General features: G+C 41.1%; 1 protein-coding gene across 1 annotated transcript in view; it reads left to right on the forward strand.

The window, feature by feature from the left end:
- The window catches only part of BRSK2 (BR serine/threonine kinase 2), a 453493-nt gene that overhangs the window by 217325 nt on the left and 215946 nt on the right, over positions 1 to 20222 (forward strand). The window contains exon 2 of the mRNA XM_070957404.1: positions 11527 to 11621. Coding sequence (XP_070813505.1) covers positions 11527 to 11621 — 95 coding nt within the window. The remainder of the gene's footprint in view (positions 1 to 11526; positions 11622 to 20222) is intronic.

Consider the following 20222-nt stretch of genomic DNA (forward strand, 5'->3'; position numbering starts at 1 on the left):
AAAGAAAAACAAAAAAGTCCAGTTGCCTCCTGAAAAAAAGCACTTTTGGGACAACTATGACCTGGATGACTGAGAGTCTCCATTGACATTTAGTTATGCACTTTGGGATGAGCAGCCTTCAAATGGAGTATGAACAGATTTCTAGAAAAATGGCAGACTACAGGAACCATTTGTGCTTCAATTTGAGATGCAGACAACACAGACTCAGCCCCAACAGCCAGCTTCTGTTTTTCAGCAGTCGAGGGACATAGGGCAGAAAATATTCTGTGGCCAAGAAGGCTCCACACACATTTGCACTACTCAGGTGACCCTGAAGACACAGATAAATCTCCAAGTGGCCTCAATGACTCTCTAAAAGGATGCAAATGACCAGCTGCCTGCAAGGAATATAAACCTTCCATTCCCCTCCATCCACTCAAAGCTGAAGAAGCTTCTTGGATGAGAAGCGAAATGTCTTCAAAGAAAAAGAAAAAATTCCAGTTGTTTCTCAAATATTTTCAAGGACCTTGCATTTCAGTAAGCTAAATGTGATAATGTAAGAGTACTGTCTGATTTATATGTATATATATCAGTGGTGAAATCCAAATTTTTTTACTACCGGTTCTGTGGGCATGACTTGGTGGGTGAGGCAGGGGAAGGATACTGCAAAATCTCCATTCCCACCCCACTCCAGGAGAAGGATACTGCAAAATCTCCATTCTCACCCCACTCCAGGGGAAGGATACTGCAAAATCCCCATTCCCTCCCCACTCCTGGGGGAAGGATATTGCAAAATCTCCATTCCCATTCCACTCTGGGACCAGCCAGAGGTGGTATTTGCCAGTTCTCCGAACTACTCAAAATTTCCGCTACCAATTCTCCTAACTACTCAAAATTTCTGCTACCGTTTTTTTTTTTTTTAATTTAATTTATATGCCACCCTTCTCCGGAGACTCAGGGCGGCTTACAATGCGTTAAGCAATAGCCTTCATACTTTTGTATATTTATACAAAGTCAGCTTATTGCCCCCACAAACTGGGGCCTCATTTTACCTACCTTAGAAAGGATGGAAGGCTGAGTCAACCTTGAGCCTGGTGAGATTCGAACTTACAGTAATTGCGGACAGCTGGTGTTAATCACAATGCTTTTAGTCTGCTGAGCCAATGATTCTGGATTTGGCTGTCATAATACTTTTCTCCACATTTCTGTTAAAATACTTATATAGAGGAGGGCCATATGCTGATTGTGCATACAGTTTGAGGTCAAGCACCATTTCAGCCATTGAGATCCTTCTAATCAAAATAAGAAGAATGAAGAATGAATACTAATGATTGTATCGGCATCCACCAAGTGCAAAGTTCAAAACAGAAATGTACTACAGGAAATCCCTACTCAAGGAAGAAAGTTACCTTGGTTCTGCCTGATTGAAAAAACCTCAAAGGCAGACGTGGGAGTAGGTAAAGGAGGGGAGGGTGTAAATTAATACAGAGCAAGTGAACAGGATTGAAACATCAATTAAAAGGAAATGAGAGGTGTAATCTCCCTGGTGTGTCCTTTCTCCCATGATTTTTTTTCCCGCTTTTCTTTTGCACTGCATCAATCCTTTTCAGTTGATCACTAGACCAAGGCAAGCACAGCAGGGCTTGTTATACAGATGCAACCTAATTACACTTGCATGTTTCTCAAAGATAGCTTACCAAAGAAAGACAGTCAGGGGGTTCTCTCTTGTTTCCTATCACCTCTCTTCTACCTGAGAGGATGGATTAATGAGGCTTGAAAAAAAATATCCTACAGATAGACTTTGATTCCTCCATTCTTTAGTGATTAGGGTGGGTAGACAGGACTTCATCGTGGAACTCACTTCTGATAAGAGCTGTGCAGTTTTTGTCTCGGAGGCTAAAGCTGGTCCAGTGTGAATAAAAATTATAGGTTCCTCCAGGAGTATATATATATATTTTAAAAAACAATTTGCACGGTGGCAATAACAATGAGGGATATAAGGGACGCGGTGGCTCAGTGGCTAAGACTTTGAGCTTGTCGATTGAAAGGTCGGCAGTTCAGTGGTTCGAATCCTTAATGCCGCGTAATGGGGTGACCTCCCATTACTTGTCAAAGCTTCTGCCAACCTAGCAGTCCGAAAGCACGTAAAAAATGCAAGTAGAAAAACAGGGAAGTTAATAGTGTTCCGTGTGCCTTTGGCATTTAGTCATGCCGGCCACTTGACCACGGAGACATCTTCGGACAGTGCTGGTTCTTTGGCTTTGAAATGAAGATGAGCACTGCCCCCTAGAGCTGGGAATGATTAGCACAAATGTGCGAGGGGAACATTTACCTTTACCTTAATAACAATAACTTCACTAAAAATAACAATATCCTGCAGTGCTTAGTTAACATGCATGATCTGCTTTTCTTATAACTTACTCTTGTTTTTTTGTATAGCAGATGTATTTAGCTGTAGCTTCCGAATGCTCTTCAAGGAGCATGGACTACTTCAAGGAATAGTCCAGACATGAGATGACTGGTTGAGCACAGGGACAATCAGTGATTGAGCACAGGGATTCCTGAACTAGGAAAGGTTGCAACTAGTTTTGTGTGCAAAAGCTCTCTTAGCCGCGACTTCTGTTCAAGCAGGAGTCACGAGTCTACAACTCCCAAGTTGTGGACCTGGTCTGTCTGAGATAATGCCACCCGATCCAGAACTAAAGATGTTGAAGTCCCCGATCTTGACACTCCATGCATCCAAAGCAGTGGTGGGTTCAAAAATTTTTACCACTGGTTCTGTAGGTGTGGCTTGGTAGACGTGGCATGGCTTGGTGGGCGTGGCAAGGTGGGCGTGGCAGGGGAAGGATACTGTAAAATCTCCATTCCCACCCCACTCAAGGGAAGGTTACTGCAAAATCCCCATTTCCTCCCCATCAGCTGGGACTTGGGAGGCAGAGAATAGATGGGAGTGGGGCCAGTCAGCATTTTTACTACCGGTTCTCCAAACTACTGAAAATTTCTGCTACCGGTTCTCCAGAACTGGTCCGAACCTGCTGAAACCCACCTCTGATCCAAAGCCTCACAGTCTTGCCAGGGTTCAACCGAATCAGATGTATTATTTTGTGCTAACTCAGAATTTTTCAACCCTTTCATAGCTTTTCATAGCCTTCCATGCCAGGGACTTTTATGAAATCCTCTTCCTTTATGTAAGTGCAGAAACGTAGCTCCCGTTTTCCCCTCAAAAGGCTGTCCTTGAAGTTCACCCAGAAACTGCAGTTCACAGAAAATGTAGCAGCTTTTATGTTTATTGAGCAGTTTCAATAGTGCCCTGTTACACTGCTGTAAGAGCAACTGCATGGGTTACTACAGTTTCTACTTTCAGTAAAAGATGCTGTTCACTATCCACAAAGTCCTTGTACTCAGATTTGGGGTCTGAGTATCTAAGATATTACATTTCCCAGGTAAATTCTGTCTACCCACCTAGAGAACTCAGGAGCATCTAGTCCTATCACAAAATACGTTGGGACAGGTCTCAAAACCAGCCATTCTCTGTAGGAATATTCCCTATTTTGGAATATGTGCCTTGCTTATTCAAGGCAAAGGTGGCCCTGCTTCTTCTAGCCTTCCAAAGGCTAGTGAAGACTTCGCCCTTTGGAAAGAAATGATTCCTACCAGTGGTGGGTTGCCCCTGGTTTGAACCGGTTCGCAAGAACTGGTAGTAAAACTGGTGGGAAGCCCTGCCCACTGTCCCGGATATCATCATCAGCGAGCTGTACATGTGCAGAAGCATAAACGCAATCCCGTTGCGAACCGGTGGTAAGTAGAACCCACCCCTGATTCCTACCCAAAGCATGTACCAAGAAGACTGGCTACTGATATAACTGCCACACTGATATTTATTACATTTTCAGAGTCTTTATTTTCTTTAAAGAGGCACTTGAAAATATATACAATCAATGCAATATTATACACTCAGGAACATACATATTTTTTTGTATTGCTTTTATATATATCTGGCACAAAAAATATTGAAACTTGAAATATAGTCTACATATCATCAGGAGAAGAAGTGATCAGAACAAGAGGTTTGAGGGAGAAAGGATAAGAGAAGGAGAGTCTGGAGGTGGAGTCAAGAGAGGAATTAGCCTGGAGTTGTTATGTTTCCACATGCGATCCAAGTCGATTAACTCTTAACTAGCACCAATTTATTGCTGACTGTTAACTGATTCGATTCTTCTTTATAGGCATGAGCAATAAATCAGTTTAACTGGAACTTAATATGTGGTCCTGATTCTTCCTGTCTGACAGAGAGGGCATAATTTTCTTTCCCCCACAGGAGCTTGGTTTTGCCAAAAGCCAGATGTACTGTATATGCTATTGCCACAATAGTTCATTTCCTCCAGGGGTGAAATCCAGCAGGTTCTGACAGGTTCTGAAGAACCGGTAGTGGAAACTTTGAGTAGTTCGGAGAACTGGCACATACCACCTCTGGCTGGCCCCAGAGTAGGGTGGGAATGGAGATTTTGCAATACCCTTCCCCAGGAGTGGGGAAGGGAATGGGGATTTTGCAGTATCCTTCCCCTGGAGTGGGGTGGGAATGGAGATTTTGCAGTATCTTTCCCCTGCCATGCCCACCAAGCCATGGCCACCAAGCCACACCACGCCCACCAAGCCATGCCCACAGAACCAGTAGTAAAAAAAATTGAATTTCACCACTGATTTCCTCCCAATGTCCTGTTGTTGTTGGGTTTTGTTTTGTCCCTGTCTAGATTGCTTTTGGGTAAGCAACTGTGAAAGATTGGTTTGGTTTCAGTAACTAGCTATAAGTAATCGTAGAATTACCTCTTTTGTCCTTCCATGACACTGAAGGAAGTCTTTCGGGTTGCTTTTAACCAAGCTGTTAAGTCTAAAATCAGCTTGAATTGTGTCTGTGTTTTCTAGAGTGAAGGGTGGTAAGTGAAGAGAGCTTGCACATGTGTTCCTACGCCTGCAATGGAAAAGGAATTAACTGAAGGACATTGATTCCTCTGCTTTATCTATCTATTGTTTTCAATTTCAGCAGAGTATGTAAGGATTCCAGTAAGGCACCACAATGCTTGGTTAGATAAGTCTGTAATTAAAGTTGATATTCAGTTTAAGAACAATTATTACAAACATTCCCATGAACAGCCTGTTATATTAGCATTGATGAGCCAGTGGTTAAAATTGCCTCATTAAAATGTGGAACACTTTCATTAGTCCATTAAAGAAATTTGATCTATCCTTGTGTACAGTTAGAAACAACAACATATATTTTGGGTATCACTTGATAACAGGCTATAATCTCATGCACAATAATTATAGCTAACAGTTCCTTTAAGCAAACAAACATTGTCTTAATTAGAAGACAAAAGTAGTTCATCCTATTGGTTTTAATGTACAATGGAATTCTTGATTTCCATGGCTATAATGATCTTAAATTTATAAAAAGGATAACAGTTAACCCAGAGGATAAATATGGTATATTGCTGAATGTTCAGACAAAACAGTAGTGTTAAAGCGTATTATCATTCCTTAATTTTCTTCCCTATATTAAATTCCGTTGTAATGTTGTAATAATGCTTGCTTTAACATCAGATTTAATATTCCTTCTCAAAATTCTTTATGAGAATTAATCAATCCTTATAGAGACCCTTGGAGGCAAGTAAGTAAACATTATTATCCATATACAATGAGAGAGTTTAAGTCATTAAGTGCTGAAATTTGATTCCTTGTTAGCATAAATTTGGAGAATATTTTCTGAAAGTATTCCCTATAATGACAGGAAGCTTATTTCACCATCTATGACTATGTGGTATTATCTGGCAGCTTTATATTTGTGGATTGAGAATGATGTAATAGATCCTGTAGGCAGCCTTTTCCAGTGTGATAACTTAAATTAGTGGTTCTCAACTTGTGGTCTCTGGACCCCGGGGAGGGGGGGCAGATGTCATCACAGGGGATCTATGAAGGAGATCTTGCAGAAATGTAATGATTTAAATATTAAGTCTTGGTGGTCCATGGTCACAAAAGATATTTAAAGGGGGTCCATGGTGAAAAAAAGGTTGAGAATCACTGACTTAGAAATGAATTCCATCTTCCCTACAAATCTTGGATTTGTTCCAGCCTTTATGAGCTATAGAAGACTTCTCTCTCCATCTCTTATTTATATATATACAAATACACATACTGTCAAACAACTCATGTAGGACTGTCAGAAAGCTATTCCAGAGGTTTTGGATCACCAGATAGCCAAAGCCACTCATATATATACATTTTTTAAAAATAGTTTCACTTGAGGTTTGGTGTAGGTCCGTAATGGTGAACCTATGGCACATGTGCCAGAGGTGGCACGCAGCGCCCTTTCTGATGGCACGTGAGCTGTTGCCCCAGTTCAGCTCTGCTGTGCATGCGCGTGCACCTTCTGCCAGCCAGCTGATCTTCAGGTCACTGCCGTGGATACCTGGGGGGTGGGGCATGTGTGGGGGGTCTGTGCATGCATGCACAGGGGGTGGGGCATATGTGCGGGGGCCATGCGCACATTGCATTTTGGGTATTCGGGCATGCGCACACACAGTGGGCACTCGGTCCGGAAAAGGTTAGCCATCACTGGTTTAGGTGATCCAAAAAATGTGAGAAGGGGAACATGAGTTTGTATGTGATGTACAATATAGGAATTAATTGATATGACTGTTGGGAATAAAAAGAAAGAAATTGTGCTGTATTAGTCTGTCTTTCAGCATTTACCTCCAGAATGTGAGACAGCTCACTAGCCTTCATGTTGAAAGATTATGCCTCTTCTTCAATGCATTTACACAGCAAACAGAATAAAAGTTACAACTTTAAGCATGCTTATTTTGCAGGAATAATTTCCATAAATGAATATGTAGGATCTGTTTATTAACTTCCAGAGTGTACTCCCTCCCAATAATGCCCTATATCTTTTTAAGTATCTATGTGTAGGCGTATTTACCATCTATAGAATTTGTCAGGGTGCCATTAACAGGTGCATCTCCTGAATATTTCCTCCTGCTATTTTGTTCTTGAGCCAATCTTTCCTTTTCTTCTATCTTGGGGTTTATTTCTTTTGGTAGAAAACATCCGAGAGCTTTCATCAGGTTTTCATTAAAAATGAAAAGATGATGTTAGCTTCACTTTTGTTGTTCTGTCCTCCCCCACCCACCCCCACACCACCTTTTCTTCTCTGACCTAAAATTATAAGCTCTGCTTCTAGTGAAGCTCAGTGTTTGAGATCAAAGGAAACTTGTCGACTAGGCTAATGTTGGCACAGGGGAGGCATAGATATTTTCTGTCCCAGACAACAGATGTTTCTGCAACCTTGCTCTTGGGTATGTGGGAGCTGACAGGAGGAAATGCCATCTAGATCATTGAGTCAGGGAGGTTTTTTTGGGAGTAACAAAGAAAAGATATTTAGGTTTTAATCAGAAAAAAGTAGTGGTATAGTTGATATGTAAAGAAATTAAGAGTTAATCAATCTAAGTCACTCTTTTTCAACTTTGACAACTTTTAGATATGTGGACAATGCTGCCTGGGGAATTCTGGGAGTTGAAGTCCACACACCATAAAGTTACCGAGATTGGAAACCATTGAACTAAATATTATAACGTCGGGAATGTTCCAAACAGAATGATGCTGTTCTTAGTGTTGGTGATTTGTAATTCAATTTATAGAGTTAATGAAATCATAAAACTGACAGGTGATCAATTTATTCTATAGCAAGACATACTAACTGGGAAAGCAGTAACAATTTAGAAATTTTATTCTTATTAAACTAAGTAAGTAAGTAAGTAAATAAGATTCTGTCAAAATAAACATTTAAGTGAAATGACCTGATAATTTTGTGAACATTATAATGAACTAAAAATGAAATCCTGAATTGCAAAACGATAACATTCAGCATCGAGTAAATTTGATATTGATATTGTAAATTTGATATAGAAATTGTTTCTAAAAAGAAACTATAACGTGTTGTTGTATTAAGGAGCTAAGAAATACGTTTTAAAACCAGGATACATATTGATAGAATTGGGGAGCTGTGTGGTATCTCAGAGTTCATATACTGTGTATTCCAAAGTGATGATATCAGACTATTTTAAGACTTCACAGAGTAGCTGCTGCTCTTACAGCAGTGGTTCTCAACCTGTGGGTCGCGACCCCTTTGGGGGTCGAATGACCCTTTCACAGGGGTTACCTAAGACCATAGGAAAACACATATTTTCGATGGTTTTAGGAATAATTTTATGGTTGGGGGTCAACACAACATGAGGAACTGTATTAAAGGGTCGCAGCATTAGGAAGGTTGAGAACCATTGTCTTACAGAAATAAATACAATGAAAGTTTGTGGAAAGAAGCAACACAATTGTTATACATTGAGAATTAAGTAATGATTATTGATTTGAACAATAATGGTTAATGGTTTTGACAGACTAGAGTTGCATCACTGAACCAAAAACCTTTCTGAGTCTAAATAGTCACAGACTTCCACTCCTAAGCAATTCTGTTAAGAGATTATCATGTTCTTTTTTTTAAACTGATGCACCCTAACAGGACCCTAAACAGCTGAAATACTAAGCTGCACTCTTAAGGTTATACATTCCACAACATAGAAATGAAGGCAAAGGTCTTCAGGGAGAGGAAGATAAAAGGGCTGAGTTGACATGGATGCTAGAATAAATTATCCAGTTTGGGGTATGGGGTTGTTTATTTTTGTAAGAAATGTATATCCTCTCTCTGTCCCTCCCCTCTAGCTTGAACAACTGCAATTCTGAGTGGTTTACCTAAGAAGGAAAAGAAGAAGAGGAAGAAGAAATAAACAAAAAGAAATAAATTCAATTAAAGTTAAGACAAATCCTTAGTAGATCATCTGTTACCTTCCTCCACACAGGGACTCCCATCATCCTGGCCCCAACAGCCAACGAAATAGGCAGGTTTTAATGTGTTTCTGTGTGCTGGAGGAGAGGGGTGATCCTTCCAGAGAGTGGGTGTCTCCTGGATCCCTTCAGATGGCATTGTCTCAAAGAAGGGACCCGAAGAGTGTCCACCTTGATAGAATGAGAGAGCAGGCAGACATCCTTCAGAAGAGGTGGTGGTGGTTGGTTTTTTTTTTTTTTTTCATTCTCCCACTTGATTTGTTCCTGCTTTGAAATTTATCAAGACCCGGTCCTAAGAGTCAAGTTCTGGATCATGTGCACAGCTACCAGAATTTGAGTTCCAGAATTTCCCACAATTGACATTCGCTGTCTTTGCTAATTCAGCTCTAGCAAAAATTGCCTACCTATGTGACAGCTTTGCAGGGAGGGTGCAGTTATGAACAGAGTTACAGAGTGTTGTCTTTATGGGCTTTCAAGCAATAGCATTAAAAAAGAAATAACAACCTAACTCACTTCCAGCATTTCAAAGCATTCATGAGTGCCCCCTGCAGATGAGCCTTAGTTCTTTTCTGCTCACTGAATTAGTGCAGTTGTTATTCGAACAGCTGAAACTACACTGGACTATGGAGAGAGAAAAAAATCCCTGGCATTTATTCCTCTTCCTTCATTGGCATTATTTTCAAATTCTGGCTATAATTCTCAAATTGCCTTAGACATCTACCTATACAAAATAATAATAATCTTAATAATCCAGGGATTTATTATGATTTTTTTTTTAAAAAAAAAGAGAGAATAGATATATTTTACGGAGTTTTTTAAAAAAGTTTCCCTAGAATAGAATATCCATTTCTATTTGTGAGGAAACAAAAATTTATTTATTTATTTGATAATTTTATTTGCCACCCATCTCACTTTGGGGCTACTCTGGGCGATTTACAACAATAAAATGAAAAAAAAATTATGAAAACATAACAATAGCAAAGGAATAAAACAATAAAAATAAACAACAGAAGTATAATAATATGAAATTTAAAAAGATGGGTGGAGGGGGAGCAGGAAGCACAGGAGAAAGGTATGTTCAGTTAATTAGTCCAGTAGCCACCTCCGGTGAGGTACTTCCCTATTGGATCCCCAGGTCAACCTGCAGAGCCAGGTCTTCCACAGGTCCTTGTGGAAGGATAGGAGGATGGGGGCAAACCTCATCCCAGGGGACAGGATGTTCCAGAGGGCTGGCGCTACCACAGAGAAGGTTCTTCTCCTGGATCACATCAGTCGGAGTTCTTTGACCAATGGGATCTTCAGCAGGCTTCCTCTACCAGCATGTATAGGGTGGGCTTGTCCTAACAGGATGAGATAGTTCATCAAGTAATCTAGACTTATGCCATGGAGAGCTGTAAAGGTTATAACCAACACCTTGAACTGCACCTAGAAGCAAACTGCTACCTGGTGTAGGTAACAGTGAACATGGGTCATTCAACAGGTCCCAAAGATTTCTCTTGCTGCTGCATCTTGTACCAGTTGAAGCTTCTGGATGCATTTCAAGGGTAGTCATGTAAAGCACATTGCAGTAATCCAGATGAGTAATCCATTTGAATATTTATCCTATGTTTTAGGAGAACACTGATTCAATGGAATATTTCAGGGAAAAAAATGGCAATGTAGACGGGTGTTTTGTATCTCTAAACAACTCCTCTGCATCTAGTGCCCTGAATTAGCTAGGTTGTTCTTTTGAAAGACATCTGTAGGCTTAAAAAGATAAATACAATATGCTAAGACAGTGGCTTTCTTGCAAATTATGGATGATGGAAATAATTATGCAATTTTGTTGATAATTGGAGCTCTTGAAAACCAAGATAAAGAATGAGTTGATCCTCCCTACATAATTAAGATTTAGTTGTTTAATAAAATGTCCTGCCAGATTGAATTCAATGTGACTTGCTTTCAAATAATGATGCACAAGTTTACCTTTAATAAGCACTAGACCCGTGATGGCGAACCTATGACACACATGACCAAAGTGGCACATGAAGCCATGTCACTCGGCATGCGCGGCCTTGCCTGTTTGTCTTCCGGGTTTCTGGTGCGCATACGTGCACAACCTGTCCTTTGTGCGCACAGCAGTGCCAAAAACCAGTGTGCACATGCGCGCCGGCCAGCTGATCATCGGACATGCATGTGCTACAACTTTGAAGTTTGGCTTTTCCGGAGTGTGGCCGCGGCAAGCATGTGCATGCACGAGCAACCTTTCTGCACAATCTTTTTGGCACTCAGTGCCGAAAAGCTTAGCCATCACTGCACTAGTCATTTTGTTAGATATTTCAATATTATTACCTATTGCAAGATTTTATCATAGATTAAGAAAATGTATGTAGACACAAATACTGTAATTTAGACATTCCAATATTCTGATTGATCTAGTTAATAGATTAGGGAAAACTGAATTGCATAAACTGTAGGAAAAGTTAAATGTGGCACTTACACTTTTCTGCAGGACGAATTTTAAATGTATCCATTATTGTGTGAAGAAGAAGGGCCAATAAAAGTGTGTGAATGTGTGTGTGTGTATACCCAAGAGATTCAAGTAAGATGCAGTTGTCAACAGCCATGGAAGTGAATATGCCTCTAACCAATGTTCTTTCTCTTTCTCTTCCGCAGGACTTGTGAAGTTGGGAGTTCATTGTGTAACATGTCAAAAGGTCGCTATAAAAATTGTCAACAGGGAGAAGCTCAGTGAATCGGTGCTAATGAAGGTAATTTTCCAAAGGGAGATCTGGAAAAAAAGAGAAGCAGTCGGCTCAGTGATTTTTGTTCTTTGCAAAATTAATATCTTTAATTAAATTTAACAAACATTCTTGTCAGTGCTAAAACTGTGCATTGCATAATAATGCCTCTACAGAGAGGAGATAGCAAACTGAAATGTAAAAAGATAATGTATTTCTCTGGTTTGATTAAGACCAAAAAATCATCCCACAATTATTGACTGTGAAAATATTAGTTATAAAGTTATCCTTTATTGCAGGAGTAGATTCCTTTCTCTTGCTTTAGAGATCTGAAATTAGATGTTTGATTAGACTTTCACTTTGGGAAGACCTGGTTAGATCACTCCCTGTTAACTTTAGATTTCAGCCCTCACCCCTCACAAGGGTGGGGGGGTGGAGACTTGGTTGTCAAACCTGCCATAGGTGCCTCATAGACCCTGTTGAATTTCAGAGAGTTGTCCCATGCTATTGTATGGTTCAACTAAGGCCTTAGACCCATGATGGCAAACCTATGGCACACGTGCCACAGGTGGCACATGAAGCCATATCAGTGGGCATGTGAGCATTGCCCTAGCTCATCTCTGGTGCGCATGCACATGCCAGCCAGCTGATGTTTGGGCCTTCTGGGCCCACCGGAAGTCAGGAAACAGGCTGTTTCTGGCCTCCAGAGGGCCTCCAGGGGGCTAGGGAAGGCTGTTTTCACCCTCCCCAGATTCCTAAAAAGGCTCTGGATCCTGAGGAGGGCGAAAAATGGGCCTACTGGGCCCCCCATGCCATCGCGTACCAAAAGCGGAGGGAGCGCAGGGGGGTTGCGCGCAGGGGAGCGGGGCACATTGAATTATGGGTGTGGGCACACATGCACGCACACCCCCACTCCCCCCGCTTTTGGCACGCGATGCCAAAAAGGTTAGCCATCACTACGTTAGACTCTTCTTGGAATGAGAAGGTGACTATGGCTTTGGATCAAATTGCATCTGTGTAGAGGCCTCTTGGTTTTCAGAGGAGTTCTGGGAAATGAAATGGTATATGAGATCCAAGAGCACTATTAGAGGAAAACAAAGAGAATCCAACCAAGTATACAGGTAAACATCCTTAAGGATTACATTGTGATGATAAGAGCAGCAAAATGTATTATTTTTCAGTTCTTGTTTTATTATAAATTTTAAAAAGGCAGGCCTGTTTAGGGTGACCCAGTCTTTTCTACGTAAAGAGGAATCAAGTCAGGTTTTAAAGGTCCCCTGGGAGAATTGTCCTAAACATTTGTTGGATTAAGTCACTTGCATTTGCTTTGAACTGGATCTTTTCTGTGCAGTTCCCATAGAATTAAATCATGCTTGGTTAACAAGGAAAGATTAATCCTGTTAGTCCTAATGAAATGTACAGGAACCTTGGGTTTTAAGCTCTGATCTTGTGTTTTAGATCCATGTCCCTCCTGGTTGCTCAAGGCTTCCCAGGAGATGACAGGTGATTGGATCCTTGCATGGTGAATGCTTTTGGAAAAAGAGGACAGTTCTGCCAACTTCAAATAAAGCAGTGAACTGCTCTTAGGAAGCCAATGAAACTGGACAACTTTCATCCAGTTTTCAACCTTCCCTACCCAGAGAAGGTTGTTGAAAAGGTGGTAACCTTACAGTGCCAGAGAAAGCTGGAGGGCGTGGGTTATTTGCATCTCATTTCAGTCATATTTTCATATTTCAAACTTGATTAGTCAAAGGCATAAATCACACCTATTAATGACCTTCGGCAGGCTTGGTATGTGGGTGGTATGTCCATCCTGACCCTTCTGGAACATGGTATACTGGTTTAGGGAGATTGGGAGTGAGAGGCACAGTTTTTTGGTGGGTCTTCTATTTACATAAAACTTCTGCATAAGGTTCTTCATGGATATGGGATTAAGTATCATTACTTTGCTGATGATACTAGTTGTAGATCTCTGCTCCATGCAGCTCAGTATTCCCCCCCACTGTCTGGAGTCTGTGGAATCTGGATGGGGAAAAACAGACTTTGCTTTGACTGTGTTAAGAACACATAGCTGTGGCTTGAGAGTCTCTTGGATCTGGAGGTTTTCCATTCTTGACTCTGGATAAGGTGGTACACTCACCCACAATTGAAAAGCAATTAACGTCCTCTTGGACTCACAGTATGGGTTTAAGGAGCAAATGTTTGTCGTGGCCAGAATGTCATTTGTAAACATTGATTAGATGCCTACTACTGGTCATGATCACTCACATCTTAGTCACAACTCAGTTGGACTATTGCAGGTGATTAAATAAGATGATCCTTGAAGAGGATTAGAAAGTTGCAGCTAGTTCAGAATGCAGCTTCAGTAGACTTCCAGGTACAATTCAAAATGGCAGCTATCACCTGTAAAGCCTACATGGCACATGTTATTTGAAGGCATCTCTCTCTATTTGATTCTGCTTGTCCCATTAGATCAGTGGTGGGTTTCAAATTTTTTTACTACGGGTTCTATGAGTGTAGCTTGGTGGAAGTGGCATGGGTTGGTGGGAGTGGTTTGGTGGGTGTGGCAGGGGAAGGATACTGTAAACTCTCCATTCCCACCCCACTCCATGGGATGGATACTGTAAAATCACCATTCCCTCCCCAATCCAGGGGAAGGTTACTGCAAAATCCCCATTTTCTCCCGATCAGCTGGGACTTGGGAGGCAGAGAATAGATGGGGGTGGGGCCAGTCAGAATTTTCACTACCAGTTCTCTGATCTACTCAAAATTTCCACTACCAGTTCTCTGGAACTGGTCAGAACCTGCTGAAACCCACCTCTGCATCAGATCAAGTTAGGCATGCTCTAAATCCTTTCTCTGAAACATTGACCTCTATCAGGAACCAGGAGACATGCCTTCTTTGTCACAATACCTGCACTATGGAACAGCATCCCCCTGGCATGAACCTAATCTGTTAGCCTGACCTTGAAAAACCTCAGGCATTAAGCCAGATATCTATTAAACCCAGTGTGTAAGGTTGGTGCTATTGCTTTTCAGACAGACTACTAGAAGCCTCAGTTGCACTGTATTGTTTATGTGTGTTTAATTATTTTGTTTTCACAACTGAATCCAAAGCATTACCCAGCTTAAAATGTAGGATATCTGAGTGGGCTTCAGTGTCACACTAGTGCAGGGGTGTCAAACCCCTTTCATATTGTGACATATCGTGATGTTTTATGCCTTTGAGGAGCTGGGGTGGGTGTGGCCTGCGCAGACTGGCCTGCAGGCTGCCAGTTTGACAGGCCTGAAGTAGTTGCATTCTATTAGCATCACAAGACATTTCCCTCATCCTCTTGTACTTTCGTCTTGGGGATAGAACTTAAAACCTCACTATGTTTGTTTGTTTGTAGTAAAACCAAGTTAAAATGACGTGGATGGTAGATTTAACTTTAAGAATTTTGGTCTTACTTGCCAGTGTAAATTTTATTTTTCATAGCTTAAAAAAGTGATGTTTTTAGCTCATGTCAATAAAATGGTAAAATATTATATCCCGTTTATAGGTAATAAATATACGTAAGCAGCTAGATGTCTTTAAAAATATGTGATTAATACAGAGAACACTAACTTCTTTCTTCGTAATAGTTTGCTACAGTATGCATTCTAGCAACACGGTGCTAAATGCAAGTGTTGCATTTAGTGTTGCATTTATCATGCTGCACCGGCTGGAAGAGTTGGGGGTGGGAGGCACCGTGTTGCGGTGGTTCTCCTCCTTTCTCTCCGACCGGTCGCAGTTTGTGTTGGCAGGGGGGCAGAGGTCGACCTCGAGGCCTCTCATTTGTGGAGTGCCGCAGGGATCGGTCCTCTCGCCTCTCCTGTTCAACATTTATGTGAAGCCGCTGGGTGAGATCATCCGTGGCTTTGGGGTGAGATACCACCAGTACGCTGATGACACCCAGCTGTACATCTCCACCCCAGGCCACCCCAACGATGCCCTTGAAGTGATGTCCCAGTGCCTGGAGGCTGTACGGATCTGGATGGGGAGGAACAGGCTCAAGCTCAACCCTTCCAAGACTGAGTGGCTGTGGCTCCCGGCATCCCGATATAGTCAGTTGACTCCATCACTGACTATTGGGGGCGAGTCATTGGCCCCCACAGAGAGGGCTCGCAATCTGGGAGTCCTCCTGGATATGCAGCTGTCCTTGGAGGAACATCTGATGGCTGTAACCAGGGGGACCTTTTGTCAGGTTCGCCTGATTCGCCAGTTGCGGCCCTTTCTTGATCGGGATTCCCTGTGCACAGTCACTCACGCCCTCGTCACCTCTCGCCTTGACTATTGCAACGCTCTCTACATGGGGCTCCCCTTGAGGAGCACCCGGAGGCTCCAGCTGGTCCAGAACGCAGCAGCGCGGGTAGTGACGGGAGCAGCATGGCGCTCCCATGTAACACCGCTCCTGCGCGAGCTGCACTGGCTCCCAGTTGTCTTCCGGGTGCGCTTCAAGGTGTTGGTTATCACCTTTAAAGCGCTCCATGGCATAGGGCCTAGCTATCTTCGAGACCGCCTGCTGCTACCAACGACCTCCCATCGACCCGTGCGCTCCCACAGAGAGGGCCTCCTCGGGGTGCCATCAGCCAGACAATGTAGGCTGGTGACCCCCAGGGGGAGAGCCTTCTCTGTGGGGGCACCTACCCTCTGGAATCAGCTCCCCCCAGAGATAAGGAGAATCCAAGACCTCAGTGCCTTCCGTCGCGCCCTTAAAACCCATTTATTTAAACAAGCCGGGCTGGCTTAAGATGAAATTTTTAACTGTTTTTTAAATGTTTTAAACGTTTTTAATTGGTAAATGAGTTTTAATTGGGCCAAATTTATATATCTTTTAATTGTTTTTAATATTTGTTCTGCATGTTTTTTAATCTGGCTGTACACCGCCCTGAGTCCTCAGGGAGAAGGGCGGTATAGAAATCCAATATAAAATAAATAAAAATAAATAAAATAAGTGCAGAAGTGTGAGAGATGATTAAAAGAAGCATTTTGTTGTTGACATGTTGACTGCTTCATAACTTCCATACAAGCAGGGAGGGTAGATATAAGAGCATTTGTTCATCAGTAAAATCATGCTCTACATGGGGAGGCAACTATGTGCACGAGAAAACAACTAATGGGAGAACATTTGTATCTTTTTTATGTGAAGGAATGTGTCTTTTTAAAAGTGTGTTTGCCATTTGTCGTTTCTATAAATACTACACTGTCTGTTTAAAAATCTGTCACAGATTGGAACAAATTTTGATGTTCATTCAATAGATTAACACATTAAGCATTGTATATTTTTTGTTGGGGCTACTCTCTATTGTTAAGCTTGGGGTAGAAAGATATTTGGGTTTGTTTTTTTTTATGAAGAGAAGTATTCAAAATTGACTTTTCCATACTTGCAGGTTAATATGGTCCAGGGCATTCCAAGCTTACTTTACTTAATAGGACAGACAAAGTCTTAGCATACCTTCAATAAAAGATGGCTTCAATATACCAGCTCATCTAGAATTGGAGAAAATAATTATTATTCAATTTTTTTTGTGATTTAAATCTTTCTGCCCTGTATTGATCCAAAAGTATGTAGTTTCTTCTTATGAAGCTGTAATTTGCATGAACAGGAAATCTGTCTACTGGGGCCACCAAATAGCAGCTTCAAATTATTGATTGTCATTTCAAGGCTACAACAGGTAGACTTAAATACATTTAAGACACAGTAAGATCTCATCAGATTGGGCATGCCCAAAAGAAAGTTGACAGCAGTGACAAAAAAAATAGCTAGGAAAGACATAGTGAGTTCTCTTTCTAGGTCTTAAAGATAGTTTGGCTGCCTGCTATTTCTAGTTTTATTACAAATGATTGCATGTTGTTGGTGTAAGGGAAATCCTCCAAGTGAAGTGTGATCCATTCTATTTTAGTCTTCTGTTCCACCATTCTCTTTCTCTCTTTTTGCAATTGTTTTTTAAATATTTTGGAAGCTGGCCTTTTTCTCTAGAATTGCTTTTCATTTGAGCTATGCAGAATAGGGAGTCATTTGGTAAAGCGTTTTTAAATCACAACACAGTAGTATCAATGTTTCTGGAGAGAATAATTCAGAATTGAAGCAGCTGGACTAAATTAACAGAGCTGCTGCTGTATAAATAATATACAGGAAGATATGTTGGAAAATGGAACTGCAATAAATGTGTCTACAGAAACTTATCCAAGGAACTGGATTATGGGCAGATTAATAAGGGTAGACATATGGATTCATTGCTGAGTGTCCACTTGAACTTTCTACATTCAGGCGCATTTTACATTTTCTTCAGATAATTCTTAAACTTGTATCCAAAGAGCTCACAACCTGTATTAACAGAATGAAGCTGGTGACCAATCTGTGGTCAAACAGGTGCTAGAAATAAATGTTACTAGTGATCTCATGATCATTGGAATAGTTTCTCTGATATTAAGGTTTGTGAAAACAGTCCACTCAATTATGTGCAGAAATACCATGCAAAAGAGAATGGCATTTTTTTCAATTTATATTAATTTCCTGAGATTTGTTGTCTAAAACAGGGGTCTCCAACCTTGGCAACTTTATGACTTGTGGACTTCAACTCCCAGAATTCCTCAGCCGTGATGGGAGTTGAAGTCCACAAGTCATAAAGTTGCCAAGGTTGGAGATTCCTGGTCTAAAATACCTATTTTTGCACATTCAGGATTTGCTTGCTACAGGTAGTCCTCGACTTACAACAGTTCATTTAGTGACTGTTCAAAGTTACAATGACACTGAAAAAAGTGACTTGTGACTGTTTCACACTTACAACCGTTGCAGCATCCCCATGGTCATGTGATCTAAATTCAGGCGCTTGGCAACTGATTCATATTTATCATGATTGCAGCGTCCGGGGTCATGTGATCACTTTTTGAGACCTTCCGACAAGCAAAGTCAGTGGGGGAAACCAGATTCAGTTAACCATTGCAGTGATTCACTTAACAACTGTGACAAGAAAGGTCGTAAAATGGGGTGAAATATCACTTAAATGTTTCACTTAGCAACAGAAATGTTGGGCTCAATTGTGGCGGTAAGTCAAGGACTACTTGTGCTTATTTGACTTGAAATGTAAGTGATTCAACTGTTTCATCATGTGGTCTCAAATATTTTTTATAAGGAAATAATTTTTGAGCTTTTCTTGAGGAAATTGATGCGTGAATATATCATAGCAGTGGTGGGTTGCTACTGGTTCTCCCCGGTTCGGGAGAGCCAGTAATGGAAATCTTCATAGGAGAGCAAACTGGTTGGAATGTCAGTTGGGCCCTCCCCCCTGCCACTGCGCTATACGTACCTTTATTTTGTTTGTTTTTTGGTCAGCTGTAAGGCGCGGCAGAGGGGATTGCCATGCCTCACCTGTTTTTTTTTTCTCAATGCGCTTGCACAAAGCGCAAGTTCGGCGATCACGCGCAAAGGGCGTGTGCGATGCGAACCAGTGGTAAAACTGATTAGAACCCACCACTGTATTATACCATGTTATAATAGACAGCTGAGAGTTATTGGAAGTGATTGCACTAGGCGGCCAATGTGTCTGCTCTTTCTACTTCCATACTTTTACATGTGAAAATATAAAATCTATACTTCCTGTTTCGTTAAAGGAACTTGGTACTTCTTTCTCTGTTTGTGAGGAGGGTTAACTAGTTTCCGAACAGAAGATTTCTATGGGGACTTGTTCCATGACAACTATCCTTTTTATATTCTCAGAAGAAGAGTTTTGATTGACATTAATGCTCTGTTGTCAATAATGATCAGCTAGATTATGTTTGGAAGCCTAGTTTCAGGACTTAAAAGCAACAGCCTTCAATTTTTGTCTGCATTATTTTATTTTCCGAGATAAAATGCCTCTGAATTGGAGAGATTCCATTTCGTAGTCAAGGGCATTTTAATAGAATCATCCTCATCTATCTGATCTTTTTTTTAAAAAAACCCAAAAACCTATGATTATTTTCATCATTGTTTCTTGTGGTAGTGAATCATACATATATTAATATGTATGTTAAGTCCATTGGTATCCAAAAAAATGTTTTTTTTTAAGAGATCTGTCCAGGGGAAGAAATAGAGTTACTTTGAGCAGTGATTACACTATATGCAGCATTTTGGGTTATTTGTGTAACCATGTTTCTAAATATGTCAAATTGCTAAGGAGACTCAAATAGCATTGCAAGTAAAAAAAAAAAATCCCAATAACTAATTCAATGATGTTCTAACTATATATTTAACCTCCACGTTTTACTGTTCATTTCTGCATTTCCTCTGAGACATGAGCATATTTATACTTAAAAACAACTATTTTGGTTATCTCTGTCTTCACGCCAGTTTTAAGTCTTGCCTTTTATTTCCTGTTGGAAGTAGGAAGAGTATGTTTGGAAGCAGATGATTATTACAAAACTATAGAAAGTATTGGCATTTTTCCAGGGGTGGGCTGCTGGGGGTTCGCAGGGGTTTGGGAGAACCTCTAGCTAAGATTCTGTGCAGTTCAGAGAACCCTCAAATCCCACTCCTGGCTGGTCCTGCCCACCCCTCCCCTCCCAGGGGAGGAGTGGGCGGTTTTGGATGCAGGTAAGTCCATTTTGAATGCAGGTAAGTGCAGGGC

The sequence above is a fragment of the Pituophis catenifer genome, unplaced genomic scaffold (genome assembly GCF_029215685.1).
Source record: "Pituophis catenifer annectens isolate HBS135680 unplaced genomic scaffold, rPitCat1.0.hap2 SCAF_1, whole genome shotgun sequence".
Classification (NCBI taxonomy): Eukaryota; Metazoa; Chordata; class Lepidosauria; order Squamata; family Colubridae; genus Pituophis; species Pituophis catenifer.